Source organism: Salmo salar, chromosome ssa11 (assembly GCF_905237065.1).
Source record: "Salmo salar chromosome ssa11, Ssal_v3.1, whole genome shotgun sequence".
Classification (NCBI taxonomy): Eukaryota; Metazoa; Chordata; class Actinopteri; order Salmoniformes; family Salmonidae; genus Salmo; species Salmo salar.
This window is the reverse complement of record NC_059452.1, coordinates 45,686,560-45,696,615: the sequence shown is the minus strand read 5'-3', so window position 1 is coordinate 45,696,615 and position 10,056 is coordinate 45,686,560. Positions and strand designations below refer to the sequence as shown.

The following is a 10,056-nucleotide window of genomic DNA, read 5'->3' as shown; positions in this document are numbered from 1 at the left end:
TGTTGTAATGTTTGACTGTTGTAATGTTTGTTGTTGTTATGTTTGACTGTTGTAATGTTTGTTGTTGTAATGTTTGACTGTTGTAATGTTTGTTGTTGTAATGTTTGACTGTTGTATTGTTTGTTGTTGTAATGTTTGACTGTTGTTATGTTTGTTGTTGTTATGTTTGACTGTTGTAATGTTTGACTGTTTGACTGTTGTACTGTTTGACTGTTGTACTGTTTGTTGTTGTAATGTTTGACTGTTGTATCGTTTGACTGTTGTAATGTTTGTTGTTGTAATGTTTGACTGTTGTATTGTTTGTTGTTGTAATGTTTGACTGTTGTAATGTTTGACTGTTGTAATGTTTGACTGTTGTAATGTTTGACTGTTGTAATGTTTGTTGTTGTAATGTTTGACTGTTGTAATGTTTGTTGTTGTAATGTTTGTTGTTGTAATGTTTGTTGTTGTATTGTTTGACTGTTGTAATGTTTGACTGTTGTAATGTTTGACTGTTGTAATGTTTGACTGTTGTAATGTTTGACTGTTGTAATGTTTGTTGTTGTAATGTTTGTTGTTGTAATGTTTGTTGTTGTAATGTTTGACTGTTGTAATGTTTGTTGTTGTAATGTTTGTTGTTGTAATGTTTGACTGTTGTAATGTTTGTTGTTGTAATGTTTGACTGTTGTAATGTTTGTTGTTGTAATGTTTGACTGTTGTATTGTTTGTTGTTGTAATGTTTGACTGTTGTAATGTTTGTTGTTGTTATGTTTGACTGTTGTAATGTTTTTTTGTTGTAATGTTTGACTGTTGTATTGTTTGACTGTTGTAATGTTTGACTGTTGTAATGTTTGACTGTTGTAATATTTGACTGTTGTATTGTTTGACTGTTGTACTGTTTGACTGTTGTATTGTTTGTTGTTGTAATGTTTGACTGTTGTAATGTTTGTTGTTGTAATGTTTGTTGTTGTAATGTTTGACTGTTGTAATGTTTGACTGTTGTAATGTTTGACTGTTGTAATGTTTGACTGTTGTAATGTTTGTTGTTGTAATGTTTGACTGTTGTAATGTTTGACTGTTGTAATGTTTGTTGTTGTAATGTTTGACTGTTGTAATGTTTGTTGTTGTAATGTTTGTTGTTGTAATGTTTGTTGTTGTAATGTTTGACTGTTGTAATGTTTGTTGTTGTAATGTTTGTTATTGTAATGTTTGTTGTTTTATTGTTTGACTGTTGTAATGTTTGACTGTTGTAATGTTTGTTGTTGTAATGGTTGTTGTTGTAATGTTTGTTGTTGTAATGTTTGACTGTTGTATTGTTTGACTGTTGTAATGTTTGACTGTTGTAATGTTTGACTGTTGTAATGTTTGTTGTTGTAATGTTTGACTGTTGTATTGTTTGTTGTTGTAATATTTGACTGTTGTAATGTTTGTTGTTGTAATGTTTGTTGTTGTAATGTTTGACTGTTGTAATGTTTGTTGTTGTAATGTTTGACTGTTGTAATGTTTGACTGTTGTAATGTTTGTTGTTGTAATGTTTGACTGTTGTAATGTTTGTTGTTGTAATGTTTGACTGTTGTAATGTTTGTTGTTGTAATGTTTGTTGTTGTAATGTTTGACTGTTGTAATGTTTGTTGTTGTAATGTTTGACTGTTGTAATGTTTGTTTTTGTAATGTTTGACTGTTGTATGGTTTGTTGTTGTAATGTTTGACTGTTGTAATGTTTGTTGTTGTAATATTTGACTGTTGTAATGTTTGACTGTTGTAATGTTTGACTGTTGTAATGTTTGACTGTTGTATTGTTTGTTGTTGTAATGTTTGTTGTTGTAATGTTTGACTGTTGTAATGTTTGACTGTTGTAATGTTTGACTGTTGTATTGTTTGTTGTTGTAATGTTTGACTGTTGTAATGTTTGACTGTTGTAATGTTGTAATGTTTGACTGTTGTATTGTTTGTTGTTGTAATGTTTGACTGCTGTAACGTTTGACTGCTGTAATTGACTATTTGAAGAAGTAGAAACCATAGCATGTTAGCCAACGAATCCTGCTGGTCATTTCTATCAAGGAGCTAGCCAATGCACATCCTAGCTAACAAGATGGAGATGGTGTGTTTCCAGGTGGCAGAGTGCATGATCTATGCTAACCACTGGGTGGCCCAGAAGATCCAGGAGAGTTTCCCCCAGCAGGCCTTGCTGCGCCACCTCCCGCCCCCACGCCAGGAGTTCTTCAACCAGCTACAGGACTGTGCCCGGGCACGCGGCTTCACTATAGACACCAGGTATACTGTTACTATGGTGTCACTAACTAACCTGCCATTTAACTATGCATAGGTTATAAGCTGTGTTAATAACACGTTCTATTAACTGTGGAATCATTATCTACTTTGAACAGAGACATGGAACAGTCCAGACGTATCATATTAAACATGTCAAATTATTGACTTGCACTTTATGTAGTTTTGTCTTGTGCAATGGAATGAAAGGAATAGTCCCAAAAGTGCAAACTCCAGGTATTTGACAAATGCGTTTGATCCCATGTCTGCACACCAGTCAACCAAAAGAACAACTAATTCAAACATACAGGCTAGATCAAATGATAAATAGCAGTAAAGTTCAGCCTGTAACCTTGATTCCCTGTCCCAGGTCAAACAAGGCCCTGGCTGACTCCCTTGACCGGGCCGTGGACCCCCAGGACCTGTTGGTGAACCGGCTGCTGAGGGTGATGGCTACCATGGCCATGTCGAATGCCCTCTACTTCTCTACCGGAGCCTGCCCTGTCGAACAGTACTATCACTATGGTAACTAATGTCCTCAGGACCAGTACTATCACTATGGTAACTAATGTCCTCAGGACCAGTGCTATCACTATGGTAACTAATGTCCTCAGGACCAGTACTATCACTATGGTAACTAATGTCCTCAGGACCAGTGCTATCACTATGGTAACTAATGTCCTCAGGACCAGTACTATCACTATGGTAACTAATGTCCTCAGGACCAGTACTATCACTATGGTAACTAATGTCCTCAGGACCAGTGCTATCACTATGGTAACTAATGTCCTCAGGACCAGTGCTATCACTATGGTAACTAATGTCCTCAGGACCAGTGCTATCACTATGGTAACTAATGTCCTCAGGACCAGTACTATCACTATGGTAACTAATGTCTTCAGGACCAGTGCTATCACTATGGTAACTAATGTCCTCAGTACCAGTACTATCACTTTGGTAACTAATGTCCTCAGGACCAGTGCTATCACTATGGTAACTAATGTCCTCAGTACCAGTACCATCACTATGGTAACTAATGTCTTCAGGACCAGTGCTATCACTATGGTAACTAATGTCCTCAGGACCAGTACTATCACTATGGTAACTAATGTCCTCAGGACCAGTGCTATCACTATGGTAACTAATGTCCTCAGGACCAGTACTATCACTATGGTAACTAATGTCCTCAGGACCAGTGCTATCACTATGGTAACTAATGTCCTCAGGACCAGTACTATCACTATGGTAACTAATGTCCTCAGGACCAGTACTATCACTATGGTAACTAATGTCCTCAGGACCAGTGCTATCACTATGGTAACTAATGTCCTCAGGACCAGTGCTATCACTATGGTAACTAATGTCCTCAGGACCAGTGCTATCACTATGGTAACTAATGTCCTCAGGACCAGTACTATCACTATGGTAACTAATGTCTTCAGGACCAGTGCTATCACTATGGTAACTAATGTCCTCAGTACCAGTACTATCACTTTGGTAACTAATGTCCTCAGGACCAGTGCTATCACTATGGTAACTAATGTCCTCAGTACCAGTACCATCACTATGGTAACTAATGTCTTCAGGACCAGTGCTATCACTATGGTAACTAATGTCCTCAGGACCAGTGCTATCACTAGCAATATGGCAGTGTCTCTACCTTGTCTGTTGGCTAGGTGGTTTTCACCATATTGTAAATACCTCTCCAGTTCTTTCAGATCTACTCTCAGGGCCCAGGGGGAAGGGGCTCAGGTTATATCTGGACATATCTACTCCCAGGGCCCAGGGGCTCAGGTTATATCTGGACAGATCTACTCTCAGGGCCCAGGTTATATCTGGACAGATCTACTTCCAGGGCCCAGGGGGAAGGGGCTCAGGTTATATCTGGACAGATCTACTCTCAGGGGGAAGGGGCTCAGGTTATATCTGGACAGATCTACTCTCAGGGCCCAGGTTATATCTGGACAGATCTACTCCCAGGGCCCAGGGGGAAGGGGCTAAGGTTATATCTGGACAGATCTACTCTCAGGGCCCAGGTTATATCTGGACAGATCTACTCCCAGGGCCCAGGGGAAGGGGCTCAGGTTATATCTGGACAGATCTACTCTCAGGGCCCAGGGGGAAGGGGCTCAGGTTATATCTGGACAGATCTACTCTCAGGGCCCAGGTTATATCTGGACAGATCTACTCTCAGGGCCCAGGTTATATCTGGACAGATCTACTCTCAGAACCTAGGGGGAAGGGGCCCAGGTTATATCTGGACAGATCTACTCTCAGGGCCCAGGGGAAGGGGCTCAGGTTATATCTGGACAGATCTACTCCCAGGGCCCAGGGGGAAGGGGCTAAGGTTATATCTGGACAGATCTACTCTCAGGGCCCAGGTTATATCTGGACAGATCTACTCCCAGGGCCCAGGGGGAAGGGGCTCAGGTTATATCTGGACAGATCTACTCTCAGGGCCCAGGGGGAAGGGGCTCAGGTTATATCTGGACAGATCTACTCTCAGGGCCCAGGTTATATCTGGACAGATCTACTCTCAGGGCCCAGGTTATATCTGGACAGATCTACTCTCAGAACCCAGGGGGAAGGGGCCCAGGTTATATCTGGACAGATCTACTCTCAGGGCCCAGGGGAAGGGGCCCAGGTTATATCTGGACAGATCTACTCCCATGGCCCAGGGGGAAGAGGCATCAGGTTATATCTGGACAGATCTACTCTCAGGGCCCAGGGGGAAGGGGCCCAGGTTATATCTGGACAGATCTACTCCCAGGGCCCAGGGGGAAGAGGCATCAGGTTATATCTGGACAGATCTACTCTCAGGGCATCAGGTTATATCTGGACAGATCTACTCTCAGGGCATCAGGTTATATCTGGACAGAGATGATTTGTTTACCTCTGTGTCCCTTCCTTCAGGTCTGGCTCTGGACCGATACACCCACTTCACCTCTCCCATCCGTCGCTATGCCGACATGATCGTCCACCGCCTGCTCACCGCAGCCAACGCCATGGAGAAGGGGGCGGGGCCAGCCAAGGCCTTAGCCAGTAACAAAGAGCTGGAGGAGGTGGCTCAGCAAATCAACAACAAGAACAGGGTCAGTATCGTAGCAATACTAAACATCCACAATAGCATTAAAAAAACAAAGTAAGATCCAATGAGATAAGAGAAGATATCATTCATCTCTAAATGGAAGACTTGGGGGTGATGAAGGCCTAAGAGTCAAAGTTGTTTCAATAAATACCATGGGAGCATAGAGGACAGTGTGTGGAGTCTTTTACTGTAGAAAACCATCCTCACAGGGGGTTATCTTCTGACATTGACCCCTGAACTCTAACCTCTACCCTCTGACCCCCGAGGCAGCACAGCATGCCCAGAAGGTGTCCACCGAGCTATTCCAGTGTCTCTACTTCAGAGACAAAGACCCAGAGACAGACGAGCGCTGTGTGGCCGACGCAGTCATCTACACCATCAGAGCCAACGGCATGCTGGTCTTCATACCACAGTAAGGTCATAACAGGAGAGCTGGTCTTCATACCACAGTAAGGTCATAACAGTAGAACTGGTCTTCATACCACAGTAAGGTCATAACAGTAGAGCTGGTCTTCATACCACAGTAAGGTCATAACAGTAGAGCTGGTCTTCATACCGAAGTAAGGTCATCACAGGAGAGCTGGTCTTCATACCACAGTAAGGTCATAACAGTAAGGTCATAACAGTAGAGCTAGTCTTCATACCACAGTAAGGTCATAACAGGAGAGCTGGTCTTCATAACACAGTAAGGTCATAACAGTAGAGCTGGTCTTCATACCACAGTAAGGTCATAACAGTAGAGCTGGTCTTCATACAACAGTAAGGTCATAACAGTAGAACTGGTCTTCATACCACAGTAAGGTCATAACAGTAAGGTCATAACAGTAGAGCTGGTCTTCATACCACAGTAAGGTCATAAGAGTAAGGTTATAACAGTAGAACTGGTCTTCATACCACAGTAAGGTCATAAAAGTAAGGTTATAACAGTAGAACTGGTCTTCATACCACAGTAAGGTCATAACAGTAGAGCTGGTCTTCATACCACAGTAAGGTCATAACAGTAGAGCTGGTCTTCATACCACAGTAAGGTCATAACAGTAGAGCTGGTCTTCATACCACAGTAAGGTCATAACAGTAGAGCTGGTCTTCATACCACAGTAAGGTCATAACAGTAGAACTGCTCTTCATACCACAGTAAGGTCATAACAGTAGAGCTGGTCTTCATACCACAGTAAGGTCATAACAGTAGAACTGGTCTTCATATCACAGTAAGGTCATAACAGTAAGGTCATAACAGTAGAGCTGGTCTTCATACCACAGTAAGGTCATAACAGTAGAGCTGGTCTTCATACCACAGTAAGGTCATAACAGTAGAGCTGGTCTTCATACCACATTAAGGTCATAACAGTAGAACTGGTCTTCATACCACAGTAAGGTCATAACAGTAGAGCTGGTCTTCATACCACAGTAAGTTTATAACAGTAAGGTCATAACAGTAGAGCTAGTCTTCATACCACAGTAGGGTCATAACAGTAGAGCTGGTCTTCATACCACAGTAAGGTCATAACAGTAGAGCTGGTCTTCATACCACAGTAAGGTCATAACAGTAGAGCTGGTCTTCATACCACAGTAAGGTCATAACAGTAGAACTGGTCTTCATACCACAGTAAGGTCATAACAGTAAGGTTATAACAGTAGAACTGGTCTTCATACCACAGTAAGGTCATAACAGTAAGGTTATAACAGTAGAACTGGTCTTCATACCACAGTAAGGTCATAACAGTAGAGCTGGTCTTCATACCACAGTAAGGTCATAACAGTAGAGCTGGTCTTCATACCACAGTAAGGTCATAACAGTAGAGCTGGTCTTCATACCACAGTAAGGTCATAACAGTAGAGCTGGTCTTCATACCACAGTAAGGTCATAACAGTAGAACTGGTCTTCATACCACAGTAAGGTCATAACAGTAGAACTGGTCTTCATACCACAGTAAGGTCATAACAGTAGAACTGGTCTTCATACCACAGTAAGGTCATAACAGTAAGGTCATAACAGTAGAGCTGGTCTTCATACCACAGTAAGGTCATAACAGTAGAGCTGGTCTTCATACCACAGCAAGGTCATAACAGTAAGGTCATAACAGTAGAGCTGGTCTTCATACCACAGTAAGGTCATAACAGTAAGGTCATAACAGTAGAGCTGGTCTTCATACCACAGTAAGGTTATAACAGTAGAGCTGGTCTTCATACCACAGTAAGGTCATAACAGTAGAGCTGGTCTTCATACCACAGTAAGGTCATAACAGTAAGGTCATAACAGTAGAGCTGGTCTTCATACCACAGTAAGGTCATAACAGTAGAACTGGTCTTCATACCACAGTAAGGTCATAACAGTAGAGCTGGTCTTCATACCACAGTAAGGTCATAACAGTAGAGCTGGTCTTCATACCACAGTAAGGTCATAACAGTAGAACTGGTCTTCATACCAAATTAAGGTCATAACAGTAGAGCTGGTCTTCATACCACAGTAAGGTTATAACAGTAAGGTCATAACAGTAGAGCTGGTCTTCATACCACAGTAAGGTTATAACAGTAAGGTCATAACAGTAGAGCTGGTCTTCATACCACAGTAAGTTCATAACAGTAGAGCCGGTCTTCATACCACAGTAAGGTCATAACAGTAGAGCTGGTCTTCATACCACAGTAAGGTCATAACAGTAGAGCTGGTCTTCATACCACAGTAAGGTCATAACAGTAGAGCTGGTCTTCATACCACAGTAAGGTCATAACAGTAGAACTGGTCTTCGTACCACAGTAAGGTCATAACAGTAGAGCTGGTCTTCATACCACAGTAAGGTCATAACAGTAGAGCTGGTCTTCATACCACAGTAAGGTCATAACAGTAGAGCTGGTCTTCATACCACATTAAGGTCATAACAGTAGAACTGGTCTTCATACCACAGTAAGGTCATAACAGTAGAGCTGGTCTTCATACCACAGTAAGGTCATAACAGTAGAGCTGGTCTTCATACCACAGTAAGGTCATAACAGTAGAACTGGTCTTCATATCACAGTAAGGTCATAAAAGTAAGGTCATAACAGTAGAGCTGGTCTTCATACCACAGTAAGGTCATAACAGTAGAGCTGGTCTTCATACCACAGTAAGGTCATAACAGTAGAACTGGTCTTCATACCACAGTAAGGTCATAACAGTAGAGCTGGTCTTCATACCACAGTAAGGTCATAACAGTAGAACTGGTCTTCATATCACAGATAACAGTAAGGTCATAACAGTAGAGCTAGTCTTCATACCACAGTAAGGTCATAACAGTAGAGCTGGTCTTCATACAACAGTAAGGTCATAACAGTAGAGCTTGTCTTCATACCACAGTAAGGTCATAACAGTAGAGCTGGTCTTCATACCACAGTAAGGTCATAACAGTAGAACTGGTCTTCATACCACAGTAAGGTCATAACAGTAAGGTTATAACAGTAGAACTGGTCTTCATACCACAGTAAGGTCATAACAGTAAGGTTATAACAGTAGAACTGGTCTTCATACCACAGTAAGGTCATAACAGTAGAGCTGGTCTTCATATCACAGTAAGGTCATAACAGTAGAGCTGGTCTTCATACCACAGTAAGGTCATAACAGTAGAACTGGTCTTCATACCACAGTAAGGTCATAACAGTAGAACTGGTCTAAACAGTAAGGTCATAACAGTAGAGCTGGTCTTCATACCACAGTAAGGTCATAACAGTAGAGCTGGTCTTCATACCACAGTAAGGTCATAACAGTAGAGCTGGTCTTCATACCACAGTAAGGTCATAACAGTAGAGCTGGTCTTCATACCACAGTAAGGTCATAACAGTAAGGTCATAACAGTAGAACTGGTCTTCATACCACAGTAAGGTCATAACAGTAAGGTTATAACAGTAGAGCTGGTCTTCATACCACAGTAAGGTCATAACAGTAGAGCTGGTCTTCATACCACAGTAAGGTCATAACAGTAGAGCTGGTCTTCATACCACAGTAAGGTCATAACAGTAGAGCTGGTCTTCATACCACAGTAAGGTCATAACAGTAGAGCTGGTCTTCATACCACAGTAAGGTCATAACAGTAGAGCTGGTCTTCATACCACAGTAAGGTAACAGTAAGGTCATAACAGTAGAGCTGGTCTTCATACCACAGTAAGGTCATAACAGTAGAACTGGTCTTCATACCACAGTAAGGTCATAACAGTAGAGCTGGTCTTCATACCACAGTAAGGTCATAACAGTAGAGCTGGTCTTCATACCACAGTAAGGTCATAACAGTAGAGCTGGTCTTCATACCACAGTAAGGTCATAACAGTAGAGCTGGTCTTCATACCACAGTAAGGTCATAACAGTAGAGCTGGTCTTCATACCACAGTAAGGTCATAACAGTAGAGCTGGTCTTCATACCACAGTAAGGTCATAACAGTAGAGCTGGTCTTCATACCACAGTAAGGTCATAACAGTAGAGCTGGTCTTCATACCACAGTAAGGTCATAACAGTAGAGCTGGTCTTCATACCACAGTAAGGTCATAACAGTAGAGCTGGTCTTCATACCACAGTAAGGTCATAACAGTAGAGCTGGTCTTCATACCACAGTAAGGTTATAACAGTAGAGCTGGTCTTCATACCACAGTAAGGTCATAACAGTAGAGCTGGTCTTCATACCACAGTAAGGTCATAACAGTAGAGCTGGTCTTCATACCACAGTAAGGTCATAACAGTAAGGTCATAACAGTAGAG

The 10,056-nt window shown here is 41.7% G+C and overlaps 1 protein-coding gene across 1 annotated transcript in view; it reads left to right on the top strand.

Moving 5' to 3' along the window:
* The first annotated feature begins 2,071 nt into the window (after positions 1–2,071).
* The window catches only part of LOC106599191 (DIS3-like exonuclease 1), a 59,881-nt gene continuing 51,896 nt past the window's right edge, over positions 2,072–10,056 (top strand). The window contains exons 1-4 of the mRNA XM_045688868.1: positions 2,072–2,253; positions 2,618–2,772; positions 5,161–5,339; positions 5,602–5,747. Of these exons, the coding sequence (XP_045544824.1) occupies positions 2,072–2,253; positions 2,618–2,772; positions 5,161–5,339; positions 5,602–5,747 (662 nt within the window). The remainder of the gene's footprint in view (positions 2,254–2,617; positions 2,773–5,160; positions 5,340–5,601; positions 5,748–10,056) is intronic.